The sequence below is a fragment of the Battus philenor genome, unplaced genomic scaffold (genome assembly GCF_028537555.1).
Source record: "Battus philenor isolate CCGP_79_NKW_IND1 unplaced genomic scaffold, ilBatPhil1.0.hap1 SCAF_1, whole genome shotgun sequence".
NCBI lineage: Eukaryota > Metazoa > Arthropoda > Insecta > Lepidoptera > Papilionidae > Battus > Battus philenor.
The window spans coordinates 15808549-15827339 of record NW_027181661.1 but is presented as its reverse complement, the minus strand read 5'-3'; the positions used below and the strand labels follow the sequence as shown (position 1 = coordinate 15827339).

The window sequence follows — 18791 nt, the reverse complement described above, 5'->3', positions numbered from 1 at the left end:
TAATTAATTTTATTACTTTAATTAAATCTGTGAAATTGTACAATCATAACAACTTAAAATTAAATAAGATTGTTATGTCTCCTAAATATATAAATAATAAGTTTTGTTGGATCATCGGTATAATAATTGAATTGGATATACAGCTGAATTATTAATATTCAACAAGCTAAACTACACAGTATAGTATATTTTTAATGGCTATTTTTTGTTATAAATGACGAATATTACATTATATTTTTAAATCGTGTGTTAATTTTAAGTTCGTAAGGTGAAAAACTACCGTTTTATATTGTTATTATCGTAATAATTTCAGCCGTAGGACATTGACGGCTGAACATATGCCTTCCCTATAGATATGCAATACGTCCCGTTGTTTTTCTGCGACCTTAAAACGTAAACTATAAATCGTAAGAAGCACAAAATGAAAGTTTTTCGTTGATTTGTTATGTTGAATATTCTTTCATAAAACTTGTATGTATGCGGTTATATCAATAATATATGTCGATCTATTAAGCTGCGTGAATTGAAACGTTATAATAACGTTATGAGGTATTGATTTTTCCCGGTGATTTTCATTTTTACTTCCCATATTAGTAAAGCTATGAACTGGAAACAGTGTTTTATATTCTTTAGCGCGAGTTCTATCCCTATTTTCTATCTTATATGATTTGTTTCTTACTTGATCAATATCTTCCGTAAGTTTATTAATGCATGACAGATGGTTTCATGTAAGTAATAATGTAACAAAGTTGTTTTCTTTTGCAAATTTAATTTTACTTTTAACATTTGTTGAAAACTTGTATTTGTAATTAATTTTCAGGGTACATGTAATACATTATACATATATATTTGTAAATTAGCAAGCATTATGAATTCAAAATACTCTGTTTACAATTGATTACAATTGATTATATATAAAAATAATGAAAATGTTTGAATAAATATAATGAGTATAACATGTCAAAATACTACAACGTAATTTGTAAACCATTTCAGTTTAATTCTACAGCTAATTGTTTTCAATAAAAGATGACCTAATAAGATATATTATGATGGAGCATAATTTACACTTTATATTTCGAATCCAACTTTGTCTACTGCCATTGACATTGTAAAACATATTTATCATGTATTCTTTAATTATTTACATACTCATATTGTATATATAAAGTACTTGTGATATGATCATGGATTGTGCAACAGAAAGTTGGGATCCAGGTAAGTGTTGCTAGTTTAGCTGTTAATGATTTTATTTTAATTTAATGTGCATATTCAAATAATCTTAAATTTTTAGCACTAACAAAATTATTAGCATCATTGAAAGAAGTACAATCTGATGGAGAGGATGTGGCTTTCTTGAGTGAATTGCTTCAGTCAAAGCAGCTTCATGCATTGGTTCAAGTTCACAACAAAATAGTTGCAAGAGGAAAAGATGACAAGTTTTATCCATTGCTTTCAAATGCAATGCAAGTTACATTAGATGTTTTAGAAATGCTGGCAGACATAGCGGCAGTCTCTAAAGAGTACCAGGAGATTTTGAGTCTTTTGCAAAGACCACATTTTCAGGTCAATAACTTACTAAAGATAGGAAAGTAACTGTGAATAAATTTAAAATAATCTATTTTATTTATTTGTACCAGGCAATTCTGTGCACTCATGATGCTGTCGCTCAAAAGGATTATTACCCGCATCTCCCCGATATACCTCCTGATGCAGATGAAGAAGAGGAGACAGTTAAAATTGTTCAACTGGTGAAAAGTGATGAGCCCTTGGTAATCACTTTGTTATACAGTTTAGGACATGCATATATATTTTAAAAATGAACACACTACTTAAATATTGCTTCATTTAGAAATAGCAGCTATGTGGTGTCAAATTATTTTTTTTTACATTATGAATAAGAGTTTATAAGAAAGAGTATTATTATATAAAGAATTACATATATAATGCATAATATATTATTTAATGTGGATAAGTAATTTTTTCTAAGTATAGTTTATTATTAGTGATGTATATTAAAACAATATAATTATGTATTATGTCTATGAACAATGTTAATAAGTAAATTAATAGGGTTTATCTAAGAGTACATTTTTTACTTGAAAGGGTGGAGCTCAGAGTGCAGAGCCTATAGTGGTAAGTCCCATATGAATATTTACAACTGGCTAATTACATGAATGCTTACATTTCATTACTTATACCTGTTTACACCTAATTATTTTTTAAATTTACCTGATATTTTTATGTCACAGCATTCTTAAACCTGCTCTCATCATTCATCATAATCCAGGCAACACTTTTATGTATTTATTAGCTGCTATCTCTAGATGTTAATGCAATATGTATTGTGGTTTATTTGCGGTTTGCTCCTTTGAGATTCCTCATAATTTTTCATAGCTGTTCCACTCAAACCCCCACACAATACACATTGTCTGACAAAAAAGTAATTTTTGTCAATAGTCATACATTTTGTTCTTATATGCATTTTAGATATGTAACGCTGCCTTATTAAAAAAAATTAAAGGCGGTAGGAAATGTAGCCATGACTATATTAGATTTCATTATCGCCTTTACTATGGATTACATTTAAGTTTTGTCGTGTTATTTATTCTTTTTGAGTTACATTGTTAGTGTACATATATAATTGAAATTGAAAGGTAATGACAATTTCTAAATACTATTATTTATTTGTTTAGGGAGCTACCATAAAAACTGATGAGGAAACTGGGAAGATTGTAATCGCTAGAGTGATGCATGGTGGAGCGGCTGATCGATCTGGTTTGATACATGCTGGCGATGAAGTTATTGAAGTTAACGGTATCAGTGTAGAAAACAAAACTCCAGCTGATGTTCTTGCAATATTGGTATGTAAATAAAGATCAAATTTGAATCCTCTTAGCTATGAATGAAAATAGTAATGTTGCATAATGCACATTAGCTAGTTATATATGTCCGCGGACCGACGTCATAGTTCAGGTCGAGAAGTCGCTGGATGCAGGCAGTGTAAAGTTTGTCATCATGGAAGAGAGTCATTTGGGCGAGGCCTAAGTCTTGCAAAGGGCGTCAATCATCTGAAAACAGGAAGAAGCATTTTTAAACTCACCAACGTAGCTCGAAGAATTGCTCGTCTGAATGGTAAGGGCGAGGCACATCGCAAGTGCAGCCGACAGCCTTTTAGTGCCGTAAGGTTCCCGAGTGTCGGCGACGAGCCGGTAAACACGGCGTGGGTAAGACCCCATTAGGTGGACCCATGACATAATCAAGGTTGCGGGAAGTCATCAAGAATTGTGGCGATCTTTGGAAGAGGCCTATGTGGGTGAATAAATGGTGACATGTGTGAATAATGAATGAATTTACCTTTAATGGGACATCATTATCATCATTTCAGCAATTCGTCCTGGACACAGGCTTCATCTAGAGATTTCAAATAAAGTAGTCCATATTATAATAGTATGAAAAAATAACTTGTCTGCCAAAAAGTCTTCATTCTGGAATAACATTAGTTATAAAGTAGCAAGCAAGGCAACATTTCAATTTGTATATTATATATTATTAGTTAACATGACAGCTCGGTGAAAATTTTAGTCATGATCATCATCATTTAACTGTTGGATGATCTCTGTTAGACCTAGGGCTCCCCATAGATTTTCAATAGGTCCAATTATGAGGAGCCTGCATTTAGCGACTTTCCTATCCTATCCACATTTTTGGTTGATCTTCATTGATGCGCTTTCCGGTCCAAAGTCTACAAATTACAGCATTTTGATGTAATAATTTAAATTTGCAGCAGAGTTCTGAAGGAACAATAACTTTTAAGCTAGTACCTTCATTCGGAAAAGGTGGTTCAAGAGAAAGTAAAGTGAGAGTCAGGGCACTGTTTAATTACAATTCATCGGATGATCCATACATACCTTGTAAAGAGGCAGGCCTTGATTTTAAAAAGGGGGATATATTACACATTGTATCTCAAGATGATGCTTATTGGTGGGTACTGGCTTTGAATTTAATATTTGAATTGTCTGTGGTATTTTAATTTTGTATGATATCCATGTTTTTCAGGTGGCAAGCACGTCGCGAAGGTGATAGAGTTATGAGAGCCGGATTGATTCCATCCAGAGCATTACAAGAGGGCCGTATTATTCATGAGAGACAAACAGATCCTCAAACTATGGATGGTAAGTTGGGTAATCTTGCATATTTTTCATCATCATTGTCTCAGGTGTAGGATGTCCACTTTTGGACTTTTTTTTTTTGGCTTCCCCCGTAAGTTTCCAAAAAGACCACTGGGAAGCTATCTGCTTCCAATTTATTTCGACAACCACTCGAGAATCTTAAGAAACCAGCGGCCGTTTGTTCTGATCGCTAAGTGATGCCCATTGCCAATTCAACTAGCTAATCTGTTAGTCTATGACATTTATATTTCTTTAAATAGTAGTCTTGTCTTTCCTCGATTATAAATGTATGCATGTAAAATTAATTCAAAGCAATCATATTAATTATTTCTTGTTTCGTTTTCAGGTAAACCAGCTTTATGCAGCCCTACAACTGCAAATTCTGACTGTGGGCCTAAAACCCCATGTTCACCTAATGCAACAACCACCACTTTACTGCCATGCAAATCAACACCAAAAGTTAAGAAAATAATATATGATATTAAGGAAAATGATGATTTTGATAGAGAGATAATACCAACTTATGAGGAAGTTGCTCGTCTCTATCCAAGGCCTGGCTTAGTAAGACCTATTGTCCTTGTGGGAGCTCCAGGAGTTGGTAGGAATGAGCTTCGTAGGAGACTCATAGCTACCGATCCTGAAAAATATGTTACACCTGTACCATGTAAGTACATATTACTTTCCTTCAGCTATTTTTGGCTAAGAAAAACATGAAAGACATTTCAGTATATAGAGATTAGTCAATAACACACTCTTTGTGTTACACTACAAAGCATTTTCCATGATATATTAATACTCAAGATAAATATTATAAGAGGATGTAAAAAAGTCCAGTAAAGCCAAGTCAAATATCAATATTAGGGTAATAAAATGGCAGTATCATTTCACAGTCTTCCAGTTTCAATATTGCTTGTGGTTATATAGCTTACTTAAGTCAACTTATTTAACATCAACATATCTGAATGATGATTTCACTAATTAATGATTAGATTCTGTCATTATTGGTACCGATAGCCAACTTAGGCAGTCTTGGCTGGACTGACTCTGCAAAATATTGACCCAATAGGATAATTATTGGTTTCTTTTGTATTTAATTTCTGTATTGTCTCCTTTGTTATAAAACATCAAACAAAGTTTCGCTTTTTTAGTGCCTTATGGGTATATCTTTGTATGCAGTGACCTATATAGTACTGGTTCATATTCAAATGTTCCATGCGACGTTCTACCTAGTAATGACCGTTTTTATTTCACATACAACATACGTGTAAATGTGTATAATTTTTGAAATGGAGTATTCAACATGATTTATTTATTAAAATGTCTTTATATGTAATTTAACCATATATAATTATCTTCCTTAGTCATATAACATTATATGCTTTAATTACCTCGACATCTTTTCTGGACTTACAGTGGATTGGGAAAGCTATAGAACTATCTTGAATAAATTTCAAAATTTTTGGTTTAACTTTTTCTCTTTTGATTTGGTAATCGATCAAATAATTTTTGATTCTAAACCCACGACATTTGTAAAACATATTGAGGCAAATGAGCGTAATTACAGTTTAATTACTATTTTTGTTAACAAACTTAGTACTTTGTTGTGTCTACAAATACATCAAAAATATTTATTTTAATTTTTGATGTATTTGTAGTTTAGGCCCTTGATATGTTTGTGTTTTTTTTTTGTTTAAAACAATGCAATCTGAAATCAGTTACGTCACGTCCGCAAAAATCGAGCGAGCAGAACGGGAAGGAATACGTGTTTGTGAGCCGAGAAAAAATGGAGCAAGATATATCTGACGCGAAATTCATAGAGCACGGCGAATATAAAGGAAACCTTTATGGGACATCAGCTGAGAGCGTGGAGACCGTTATTAATTCAGGTATCAGTTTATTATAAGCGAATAAAAATAATATAAAATGCTACTGAAACCGCTGCACCGCGCCTTAAGAAAGCGCTAAGGCGGGGGCCGAGGAAAAGTTGCAATTGTCGCTATGCGATGTCAGTTTTTTAAATTTTCTTCGCGAATGTTATAATTTTTGCGAAAAACTGTTTTTCCAGGCAAACACATTTTTTCCTCTATATGGCTAGGACTTTGTTGTATACTGTATATTTGTGGAACAGAATTATTACCAGAAAACAGGCAACTTTTTGGTTAGTGAGAATAGTGTATTTACATAAGTGGTAAGATGTGACTGTGACTCGAGAAAAAAAAATACAAAGGAATATTCGCATAAAAATAAATAAACTTTTATATCTGTACATTAAATTTAACGAGAGAAAAAACGTTATTAGACATATTGATGAAGGTCGTAGAACCGAAATTGAATCATATAGACCATAATATTTTTAAAAAGTCGTCGTGTAAACATATCTTTACATACGTCCCAAATGTTATCGTCGTTTCATCCTATTGCCAAGAAAGAAAGTAAACGACTTTCATTCCTGGACGTCCGTTACTTGCCTATAGATCTCCAATAGGATTGTTTAGAAATGGCCTGCATTCAGTGTCATCGGACGAAATAAAAAAGGTTTATCTGTCTACTTTGTGGGTGGGTTTTGTACTCTGCGCTTATGGGGTGTAGTCTTCACCCTAGAACAAAATCTTTAGAATAGCTCATAAAGTACTTATTGTTAAAAGCCAATCATCTGTGTTTACAAGAGTTTGAAATAGCGCTATTTTTGCCCGGCGAATACTTTATGGTAATTTAAATAAAAAAATTCTTTTGCAACAAAAAAAAAGTTTTGTTGCCATAGAACAGTCGATCATTTTCCTCTATTATGTCAGCTAAGCATTCCGATTTAAAGTGTACCTTTTGTTTTGTTTGTATGTCTTATAATTTTTTTTTAATATAAACGTAAATTGTCTCATTACTATATAACTCTACGTTAAGCTATCTTACTGTTTAATGTATATGTAATGTAAAGGGTCTGTCACAGGTCGCGTGTGTGTGTTGAGCCCACACTGGCAGGCTCTGAAGATGCTCCGTACGCCGAGACTTCGCCCCTACATTGTGTTCGTGCGGCCGCCGCCCCTGGAGAGGCTCATGGAGACCAGGACAGCAGCGAATGCCCGCTCCACCTTCGACAAGGATAGCTCGCGCGCATTCACTGTAAGTTCATATTTGTACACTAATAAGCATACCAATACGCATACTAATATGTACACGAAATTCACGTACGAATACGCTTACGAATACACACACGAATGCGCACACAAATACGCATGCTAACATGCATACGTATACGAATGCGCATGCTATTATGCATTCCAATATGAATATGTAAGTAATAAGTATGTATTTGAAAATGAATATAATAAGAACACACATATGAATATTTTAACGCTTATGCATAAGAATGTATATGCGTTTCTATACACATATATAAATATATATTTATTAAAATATTTCAGAAGATATATGTATCAATATTTGAGCTCAGTGATTTCTAAAGAAAACAGAAAAATTGAATAACTTTCTTAACAAATTACTAAATTTTATACGCGTTTTACGGTTTTTTACGAGAGGACTAATAATAGTATTTATTTTCCTTTACCAAGGAAATTCGAAGTAATTTGAGAACTATTTGGTTTATATACATTATATATATTTGGTTTATATATCTGAAACCGTTAAAACCATTAAAAGATTTTAAAAGTTGTCTAAGTATTAAAATATTTTATGTAAATGCTCATGCAAGTACTACAACCTGCCTATGTAAAATGAAAACTCTGAAATATGTTACATTAATTTATTTTTCCTATTGGAATGCGACGGCACAATAACTTCTGTCAGTACAAAGTCTGTAGAGAGATATTGTAAACAATAATTAATTTTAATTTGTAATAATCTTTAACCATGGGTGTACCATACATCAATTGACAACAAATGATTTGATTGAATGAATACACCTCAAAGCGGTGAATACCACTTTGGAGCTATTACCTTGTGTTACAGGGATTATTTACAATGATAATATACCCAACGGTAATTGAAATGACATTCTCCCATTCACTGGCTGTATTGTTAAACTTCATCACCATTATTTTCACATTATTATGGAGACGAAATTTAAAGAAATTCTCAAACCATATGTTAATTGTTTTCAGGAGGAAGAGTTCCATGATATCATAAGATCTTCGAATCGCATAAGCTTTCTCTACAGTTACATGTTTGATGAAGAGATCGTGAATGACGATCTCGCAAGCGCACTGACTCAACTCCTGAAAACCTCCTGGAAGGTTCAATCCGAGCCTCTCTGGGTTCCAGCATCCTGGGTCCAGTAAATATTTAATCTCTTTATCTAACAAACCTTCTAGTTCTATGATATCTAAATTGTACGTGTAATGTCTCTAGTCAATATAGTGACTCAATAGTTTGTTACATTTTTGTAGGTCGTTTACTGTTGATTTGTTCTTTCTTAAGTCTAGCGAATTATAGGCGATATAATTTTTCTAGTGTTTTACTGAGTGCGCCCTTGTACGTGGCCGATTAGTACAAAAATGCGTTATAGACGGACAATAATTAATGATTTGCGTGATAATTTAAGTTATTAACTCCAGTCCAACTTGAGACACTGTCGGAAGATAATAATATGTTAAGTACACATAGGTAGACTTGAGTTTGTATGGTCTCAAAAAGTTTAATTCGTCCCCTACCCTATCATTGGGACTTGATGTGTTCAAATAGTTTCTCCAATATTAAGTAATAAGTTTAATTGTGCCTCTTAGAATTAATGTCAAGTCATTCTTTATAATAACCTTCCATTTTTTAAGCATTTTTAACTGATATTAACTGTAGTTGTGAGTGTAATATTTCTTTCTGTGGTATTTATATATTTTGCCCTGTTTTGAATCGCGTTGCGAATAATTGTATAATTAATTATGTGCTATTTTAATAATTAGGTGATCGGATGCTATGAAAATTCCTACTACTGTAAAGGCACAATAATCGAGTAACAAATAATAATCGATTCTAAATTATTAGATATAAACTGTAATGTTGAGTAGAAGGGGAGACTATAAACCATAGAGTACCGTAGAGTACCATAGAGAAACACAGAGGTTGTATTATGGCCTCTAGTCCGTTTCAAAAATGTTTGCTAAATGATTATCGTCGTTATTAATATTTCTTGTACCCTCACCCAATGCTTATTCTAAAATCGTGAAAGTGTTTTCTATAAGGCATTAATTCCAGAGATTCCCCAATAAATATTCATATGTAGGATCATGTAACGGTGAAAATCTTTTTAAATGTTTTCTTCTGTATTTCTTAATGCATGTTAATAACCCACTACTTCCCTAATTTAAGGAATTAAATCTAATCGATTACTCAAATTTTATATTTTAAATCACATACACAAGTCATTGCCATTTGAAAGTTATGCATTCGATACGAATTCGATGTTGTCTATGGTAGAATTTATTGGCTTTGTTCTAATTTTAAATTTAAAATTACTGTGATTTTTTCGGTCGGCGCTCGCGTCGACTTTTTACCATATTCTAAAATGAAATGTGAATTGTTACGTAACGTAAAAAAAAATTAAAATTGTGACCTCATTAGGCGTTTAGTCGATTTGGTATTAAATTAATTGTTGTTATTTTTTTAAATAGTCCATACGGGAATGCGTTATTAATAAGTCTGATGTAACGGTGTGTTAAACATATATACGTATGTATGTCATATTGTGAATTGACCGTGTTAATGTCAGCTCGCTGCATGCAAAAGTGTGTTTTATTGTTATACCGATAATAATTCATAGATTATATCTTAGCTAGAAGTTTTAATGCTAAATAACGTGCGTATAGCATTCGTTGTCATGTTACTGGTGGCGCATTTTTTTATTATTCACATAACCTGGGCCTAAAAATCATTTAATAGTTTTCAATATGCTGACATTTTTGTATATCGTTAATGTATTGTTTCTAAATCAATGTCAGCTATATATAACTGGTCACTTAATGTAATGATTTAAAAATCTAAAGACATATCTCTATAGTGGCACCGAGACCGCTGTACCAGGGCCTATAAATAAAAAAAAATGTTAAAAAGGAAAATATTTAAGTTTCATAACGTACAGCTAATTTTCTTCTTCTTTTAAACCGATAGATGTCTCTTACAAGGAATAGGCTTCTATGAAAGATCGCCAACATGACCGGTGTTGCGTTTACCTATTGGCGGCTGCCACGCAGAAACCTTTGAAAAAAATATTACAATAGTTATTTGTTTCAACGTGTGATGCAAACTATATTAACATAACGAGAGTATTTGTATAGTTTAAAATTTTATTTAAATATTTCCTTTTTATTTCGACGTCCCCCCTTAGTTTGACGTATTTCTTGTAACAAGGCGCGGTACAGCGGTTTCGGTAGCACTATAGCGCTTAAATAAAATTTTTAATCTTCATAAAGTGTTATATAGAAGATGTTGGTTTACCAATGATGTTTGGTATACGATTTAAATATAAATTGTTCGATGGGTTATTGGAACAAAGCAACAAATAAAATAAATTATCTACTCAGAAGATTTAGAGGCGTCCGGATACAAGTCCTATTGGAAATTTATAGTGGAGGCTTATCCAGCTGAAATAATGTAGATAATTACTATTCAAGTCATTAGATATTTCTTTATTAATTTTCTTTCGATGTCATATTTAAAATAATGAGTAAATAACCTATTAAGTTCTCTAGTTAAAAAAATTATAATGCCGATATATACGGTTTGGTTAATGAAGTTTAAATGTTTAATGGAATCGGGCGTTACCTTGCAGAAGTCCATCCTAAGTAAGAAAAGGCCCAATATATAGCCACTTCCGCACATGCAGTGGTAGTCGTGCAACAAAATGCACCGCCCGCCAGCCCGCTGCCATATATGCCATATATGGTATATAAATAACAAAGCAGCGACGGAATGAGCTCACTCTGTGTTTGGCACTAATCGGTGTAACTCCTGAAGATGCCCCGTGGAGGGGTGAAACACGTGTTGAGTGATTTAAGCCTGACAGTTGTTTAATTCGCATTGTTTGCCGCATACAAATTTATCAGCGGGCTGGCGGGCGGTGCATTTGTTGCACGACTACCACTGCATGTGCGGAAGTGGCCAAATATTGGTCCTTTTCTTACTTAATGTAGTTTTGTTCCGAACACCCATCGTTTCCAAAACTATGGAGATATCTGAATTACATTTTGAAAATGGCATATCATTTGGCACGCTGTCATCAGTAGCATGAATCAATAGCTAGTGTTAAATAATTTTAAAATAATCAAACAATAATCGATCGCAATAATGTAAAATTGAATTAAAAGTAATTTTTTGCCTAGTGCTAAAGTTTATAGGAATATTTCGTGAAATAATATTTACAGAATATAATAATAAATAACCCTTTATACATTTTAAAGCAGACGTTATTCCATTAAATGTTATAGTGGTACGGTTATAATTGTTCAATGTTTTTATTTTTCAAAGTGAAAGGTGCAAATGAGCTTTGTTTTGAGATACATCTCATTGCGGCTTTGGCTTTTTGCATTATCGATAATGTTTTTTGTATTCAAATATATCTCACATGCCTTTATGTATGTGGCGACCGTCGATATCAAGCTGTTTAATAAATTATTTTTAAACCTCCATCTGTTTTATTTTATCCTAGACAAATCGTAACCTTTATAATATGCGGAGCAAAGAGTGAAATGTTTTGGGAAGAATACATAATTATTTATATATACATATCCCTTCTCTATAGATTTCAAAAACGATCGTATGCAAGCAGCAAGCATCTAGCATCTTCCGACTTAATAATGTCGCAATAAAATCATAATTGATTGTAAACTTTTTTTTTATTTATTACATTGACCACGCGACCGAAAAATCGCGTATTTCGCGACAGGAATTGTAACATATAAACTAATTTGTTTTGTGTTAGTGCATATACACATTCATTTACATTATAAAGTAAATAAAATAAACTTTATTAACAATTTCACAATTATCTTTGGGAACCACTTCTATTTTTAATTTTATTTAAACAATAAAAATGACATAGAAGTCTAACGATTATAATTATTTAGTCTGTTGACTTTGTAAGCAGTTGTAGCTTAGAAGAGGACTGAGACTTGACTTCGTAGATCCCGTGTTCGATTCCCGGGGTACAATCTTGTATAATTCACACTTTGTGCATTAATTACCATAACCATAATCTTTGATCCCTGTTTAGTAATGTTATTTTCGTTGTTTGACTATAAATCATTAAATGTTCTCAGTGAGAGATAAGGTAACAATTTTAATTAATTTATATTTCTAAGCTTCTAAGTTTGTACTTTCTTATTGCCTTTTGTAACTGTTTATCTCCAATAAATTAAATAATAAATAATTATATACGATTGCCATTGCTCACAAACAAGTGACAATGGCTTTCAGTGGGCATCTATGGACTGAAGCTAGGAAGATGACTTTTTTATATGCAATTTGTCATTATGTTTCTTGTACATATATGTTTACTTCCACTGTTGTCTATATATGTAAAGATGTAAACAGTGTAGTTATGTTTTGTAATAACTTCTAATATCAGTTCACAGCGTGTTTAGGTTTACACTAAACCCAAACATAGTGTATGATATTGAAAGTATGGATATTTTTACATTCAAATGATAACGAGACTAAAGGTGGCGACTTATGACGGTAATTATTATAATATATAACCATTTTTATATGATTGGGATGAGTCGTTGTTCATATACTTTGCCAATTTACTATAAAAAATCTGATTAGTGCAGCTTCAATGACGTTTTCACTTGTTATTACCATAATTTTATGCTTATCTTCTTTGCAAGCGAGCACCTATCACTCTTGAACTAGACGTATATAAATAACAATTGTTGTTGCGCTTGCCATAATGTTGATTTGTAATATATTGTCAACCCACATCGTATAGTGACATTATTTTTGTCCACATATAATATATAGAAAATTAATTTTGTATTATTCGATTTTATTTATTACTTTGTTACTTGAATGATTATTTTTTAACTTCTAAAATCAACGCATGTTCATGTGTCAAACGACACAAATCAACTGTCAAAATAAATTATATCAAAATGAAATGTTGATAAATAATTTCATGTTATACAAATGTTTTATTTATTGTTATTTTTAATTGTATTTGTATCGCTTTACGAAAATTCGAGAGAATTAGATAATAATGGCGACAAACTTGTCCTGCAACCCGTGGAATTGATCGACCTGGTGATACAAGAGCAAATGAGAACGGATTTACCAGCTGTACGGCGTCGCTTCAAAGAGAATGTAAAATCGACTGTTGCTAGTACTAGGACTATTGAATTGATAAAAGGTATACATCACCATTTCAGAAACAGGACGTCTACTTCTAGAAATAGGCTCTATTCATAGATTTCCAATAGGCCCGATTGGAATCGGCTTCGCGTCCAGCATCTTTGGACGACATGTTCATCTGTTCACCTTGTTGGTGAACTTCATTCCAGAATCTTTAGAACCCCAACGTCCACTTAAAAGAATTACTTTGTGAAGTCTAAAGAAAGGAAAAATATATATGCATGTGCTTATGAATGCTATAGCAGATTGTACATTCAATTTTTTTACAGGATTTTATTTAATATACTTGACAAATTTTACACATAACACGATTACCAATGGGCGTTGTTAAATAAAATTTTTAATATTATTCAAATAAAATAAATGATTAATTTTTTATAATAGAAAATTTAAATTAATTAAAAAAAATTATAGACCTAAGATTTACTTTTTATTGGAGGTACGGAAGACAGTGGCGGAGAGGAACGTCTGAGGACGCGCAAGGTTTGGAGCCGTTGGGGTAAATGGAGCGAATGTTCAGCATCATGCGGTGGTGGGATGATAATCCGGCGTAGGCTTTGCGTTGCTGGGAGATGTGCTCCCGGTGAGTTAGAGGAACAGCGTAGACCCTGCGCTGAAATACCTTGTGTAGAAATACCTGAGGTCATAGCTCCGGAAGACATGCGTGAAGTTGAATGAACTTAAACTATTTGGAATCCCGTGTAAATGTAAAACAGTGTTACCATATCATACGGTTGTTTATTAGTTTTATATCTTAATGCAAGTAGCTCGTAATTTATAACAAATGTATTGGTCTTCATAAAGGCAAATACACAGAGTGTTTAGCTATAGCCTTAAAAGCTTTTAAGGGAAAGATTTATAGCTTAATTGTCAGCGACAAGCTTTAAAACTTTTACACCTATTTCCAATCATCATTGCTGAAACTATTAGAAAGCGATAAGCGAAAAATTCAAAGGAACTGATAAACGAGTAGTAATTTGATTTTATAAACGTACTTTTTCATTTACTATATTATCATTACGTTATCTGTTATTTTAGAAATAATTGATTATAAACAAGCTATACATTCACTCCTTTAAAGCTTTTACATTAATAGCTAATTACTCTGTATATATTTGTGTATGTAACAACTTGGTTCATAAATTTTATTTTAATTACAGATTATAAATTCGCTAAACTACGATCAATTTATTAGATGTAAATATATTTATTTGGTGATTTTAATAATTATATTTATTAAAAATATTGTTTTATTTATATACTATTGTTTACAAAAATAAATCTATATCTTCGCGAGTTATAATGGTTCCGATTCATCGGAAACGGGTAAGAGTTCCTGAAATGAAAAATGAATATCAAAATTGCCTTGTCTTTACTGAGAATCTTATTGAATGGAAAACGAGTAAGTTTGTCAACGGCCAATAGTTAAGGTAAACAGATGTTTTCTTTGAATTTCGCTTTGTTTCACGACAACGTAAAGTCAAACGATTCATTATTGTCACCACATTGCCTTGGAGAAGCGTTGTTTCAGTTATATTTCTAAATCAATTTTATTACGATGCATTCAAACGTGTTCACGACTTTAGCCGTATTTATTTTCGGAACTGATTTTGTGTTGATTGAAAGTAAGTGTTGCAGAAAAAAAATGGATAATTTTCTTATTGAGAATATAATAGACAATACATTCTTTTATTTTAGCGACTAATGAATCCCAAGAGAACATTCAATTGATACAAAGATTTAAATTACAATCGAAAGATAATGTACCTTCTCCAGACACGTGGGAAATTAATCCAAGTTTAAACACTATGTGGGCTTATCGTCCTGCACCAATTGTAAGTAAAGTTACTATATTTTATATCTTCTTAGATGATAGAAGCCTACTACAAGGGATAGGCTTTCCCATAGATTACGACGATGACCGGTTTTACGCTGTCCGTTTCCCGTATCTTCTCGGGACCTTATCTATGTCGTCGGTCCAACTAGTGAAGAGCATGCCCACACTGCGCCCACTGGCCTGGGGTCACCACTGGCGAACCCCAATAGCAGTGGACTGCACGAGTAATATTCCCAGCTACGTCGGTGATTTTGGTTCGTCTGCAGAATTCCTCATTTCCGATTCGATCTCGTAGCAAAACTTTGAGTATCGTCCTCTTCATTGATTTCCGGGTGACCTTGAGCCTTCTAAGGACGCCCATAGTAAGTGACCACGTCTCGGATCCGTATATCATCACGGGTAACACACTTTGGTCAAAAACCTTTGTCTACACTACACTACACTAACGCCGTTAATCGGAGTCAGAGAGTTGGTGAAATACATACATTTATTTATATATTTTTGACGACTAAGACCGCTGAACTGTATTTCTTTGTCATCTTTTCATGCATATGCTTATATATATTGCTTAATGGAATTAAATAGTAATCCTTCTATTCATTATAAATTTCTACATTCAATAAAGACAGATTCGTCATCAACGTCATTATAATTTTGGTCGTAGCAAATCCACTGCTAGATATAGACCAATAACATAGATTCTAAATTGAAGCGGCATACATCTAGAACCTTCCGACGGCTTTAACAACGTCGTCTGTACACTTTGTACATGGGTGACCTGCGTCTCCATTTCCTCAGGCCATCTGCACACAATTCGGTCACTCAGTATATATTCCTGTGTCTGCGGTATATTCCTGATTCGATACCCTAAGCATAATCATCTCCATAGTTTGTTAAGCTACTATGAGATTGCCAATGTAATTCGAAACATACAATTAAGATAAGAAAGAGAAGTCTATGTTATAGAAGGGAATGTAAGAGGAAACGCGTAGCAGAAAAGAGATTAAGTACTCGGTAATTTGAAGAGACCTTTCAGTAGTATATCATTGGAACGCTCCACCTCTCCCGACACTTTTATATGAGTGCAGGTCATTAAATGATGTAAGTTTTTTTTTAATTTTACAGCAGTCGCATCATCCAGGTGACGCTTTGTCGCGTAAAATTATTGTGAAGAATCCTCACGTTTTGACGCGTCTTGCCAAGACGTTCACGTATGGATACGATCCGTATTTTGAAAAGGTAATATAATTTTTTAATATATTCTAATATGTGTGTGTATTTTTATATCGTCGGAAAATATTATATAATTGGACTGGTGTGCATAGAGTTAGACGTATGACGAGGTGAAATAATTGCCTTCTTTAGATCGTTTGAAGACGGTATGCAACCAAAAGGTCCTAATGGATATCTATAGGGGAACTTATGTCAATCATTGGACACGCTACGGCTAAAATGTTAATGATAATGTAATCTTACATATGGTAATCTTTTATGGGGCATCTAAACAGTTATATCTTAAGGCTTTTATGACCTCTAACTAAACTAAGGGTAAGCTAAGTTTTGCATACAATTCGCCTTGAAATCATAAAGTTGGCTTGGAGCTCTCGTATTATCATTGTAAAATGAACAAATTAATTTCGGCGATCTACACCGAATACGACGCCAGTCATGTAATTTTATTTATTATATTGCCAACAAAATTAACTATGTTACATACGAATATAAAGTGATGCATTAAGTGCAATTTTAATAACATGTAATCACAACATACACTTGGTTAAAACAACGAAAGTTAATTTCTGATGAATAATAAATATATTTACTAACAAAGTCGATAGGATGTATAATATGTATAAGGATGATGTACTATAATCGCCACGCCTGACAGGCGGTCTGGCGATCGCAGTGTGGTATTATGGTAAGCACCTGCTACCCACCTTATCATCATATGTAATAAATGCACAAATTATGAATTATATGTGATTGTATTGGGAATCGAACTCGCGACGTAAGATTGCAAGTCTCAATTCTCGACCGTCGCGTCAACCACTGCTCTTTCTTGTGGTAATCTGGCTTTTGTTTCTCGCAAATTGAAGACACTACCTCGAATTCATTTATAATTTACTTTTTACAGTTACAATGTAGTGGTAGGTATTCTATGCATTTTAGTGGGCGTATAAACGACTGTGACCACAAGAAAGTATTATCAGATTACAAAAGAGTTTTATACTTGTTATTAATTAGTATTGACTTATTTTCTGCGCGAGATTTTTCTATGCGGTTTATCCCCCAAAAATCTTTTTTTTATTTTTTAGCGAAAACTAGTTTTTAAAGTTACTCATGTAATTTTCCTAGAGGGTTTTTATAGTTTTTCTTTTATGCGGTCAATGTAGATATTAAGGCATCAAAAAATTTAAGTATATATATATATATATATATAAATACATAAATACATAAATTCTTTTGCACTATTCACAATATCCAATTGAGCCATCCATTTTAAATCTAATTAACTATGAACGTTTCCTCGTAAATCTTTTTTTCATTCCGTCAGCCATCGCTCCTCTAGTTATGTTTCTGATTACAGGACTTCTTTGAGCCATTCGAGCGACGCCCGAAGCCGGTCACTCTAGTTAGTTTCAGAAAGAGCGGATTATTAAATAGAAATAAGGACGAGGTAAAATATGAGACGAGATACTATATTGAATGAAGCCTTTAGTTTTCTCGTAAATAATTTATAATCAAGATAGTGGCGTATATTACCGCGGTATCGGCATTAACTCCTTCTTTTGTATATCATATATATTGTTCCTGGAGGTTCTGGAGGTGCCATAAGGTGAAGAGACGACCACGTAAAAGCTGACGGAGGACTTAGGATGTAAGCCGCTTCGAATCAATCCTGTTGAATCTATAGGTAGGATGCAGCGCGTGTGCCATTAACGTTCTACAGTTAAATTGTTGATGATGAAAGTTCAATAAATAACTATTAGGGGGACCGGAAAGTAATGTCGCTTTCTTAAGTTAAATTCACACGATTACATTTTTAACAAGTTTTTATTTCTAATCATCAATATATTAACCTTCGTTATCGATAACCTTTTGCCATCTAGTGTACAAATTTTCAATGCCGGTGAGGTAAAAATCAATCGGTTTTTCTGTAAAATATGTCGGCAGAAACGATATTACTTTCTGGTCCCGCTAATACAATTAAAAGATATATATTGATGATTAATACTGATACCACGGTAATAGATGCTTTTATTTCTTTGACAGTTTGCTGTACAAATGATTCGTATCACGTGTGACATATTCCGGTGTATATTCTTTCAGAGCACCACAGTCAAAGAGAACTTGGTTGCGGAACTGCAATCGCCTTTTAACGAAATCGGCAGTTTTTGGCAGGATGATGTATGATGTGCGATCTTTATAAA

At 33.1% G+C, this 18791-nt stretch overlaps 2 protein-coding genes across 4 annotated transcripts; both read left to right on the top strand.

Annotated features, from left to right (window-relative positions):
* The first annotated feature begins 1138 nt into the window (after nucleotides 1–1138).
* metro (membrane palmitoylated protein 7-like protein metro) lies at nucleotides 1139–8921 on the top strand. 3 transcript variants are annotated; one of them, XM_068777011.1, is made up of 11 exons: nucleotides 1139–1218; nucleotides 1295–1566; nucleotides 1641–1772; nucleotides 2107–2136; nucleotides 2697–2864; nucleotides 3788–3984; nucleotides 4060–4175; nucleotides 4519–4836; nucleotides 5888–6058; nucleotides 7117–7289; nucleotides 8288–8921. In XM_068777011.1, the coding sequence occupies exons 1-11, from the start codon at nucleotides 1182–1184 to the stop codon at nucleotides 8462–8464; spliced, it is 1791 nt and encodes a 596-aa protein (XP_068633112.1). In that variant the 5' UTR covers nucleotides 1139–1181; the 3' UTR covers nucleotides 8465–8921. The 3 variants fall into 3 exon arrangements, with proteins under 3 accessions (XP_068633112.1, XP_068633129.1, XP_068633120.1); XM_068777028.1 differs by lacking the exon at nucleotides 2107–2136 and having other exon boundaries at nucleotides 3791–3984; XM_068777019.1 differs by lacking the exon at nucleotides 2107–2136.
* Nucleotides 8922–13301: 4380 nt separating this feature from the next.
* LOC137919700 (uncharacterized) lies at nucleotides 13302–18774 on the top strand. Its single transcript, XM_068762855.1, has 5 exons — nucleotides 13302–13521; nucleotides 15222–15358; nucleotides 16489–16599; nucleotides 17948–18037; nucleotides 18691–18774. The coding sequence occupies exons 1-5, from the start codon at nucleotides 13302–13304 to the stop codon at nucleotides 18772–18774; spliced, it is 642 nt and encodes a 213-aa protein (XP_068618956.1).
* Nucleotides 18775–18791: the final 17 nt, after the last annotated feature.

Excerpts from the sequence above, each read along its gene's own strand:
- metro (XM_068777011.1), top strand. The coding sequence starts at position 1,182 with ATGATCATGGATTGTGCAACAGAAAGTTGGGATCCAG. Across the intron at positions 1,773-2,106 it reads TGAAAAGTGATGAGCCCTTG|GGTGGAGCTCAGAGTGCAGA; the intron begins GTAATCACTTTG and ends TTTACTTGAAAG. Across the intron at positions 6,059-7,116 it reads GGAGACCGTTATTAATTCAG|GTCGCGTGTGTGTGTTGAGC; the intron begins GTATCAGTTTAT and ends GGTCTGTCACAG.
- LOC137919700 (XM_068762855.1), top strand. The coding sequence starts at position 13,302 with ATGTTTTATTTATTGTTATTTTTAATTGTATTTGTATCGCTTTACGAA. Across the intron at positions 15,359-16,488 it reads CTTATCGTCCTGCACCAATT|TCGCATCATCCAGGTGACGC; the intron begins GTAAGTAAAGTT and ends ATTTTACAGCAG. Across the intron at positions 16,600-17,947 it reads ACGATCCGTATTTTGAAAAG|GACTTCTTTGAGCCATTCGA; the intron begins GTAATATAATTT and ends TTCTGATTACAG.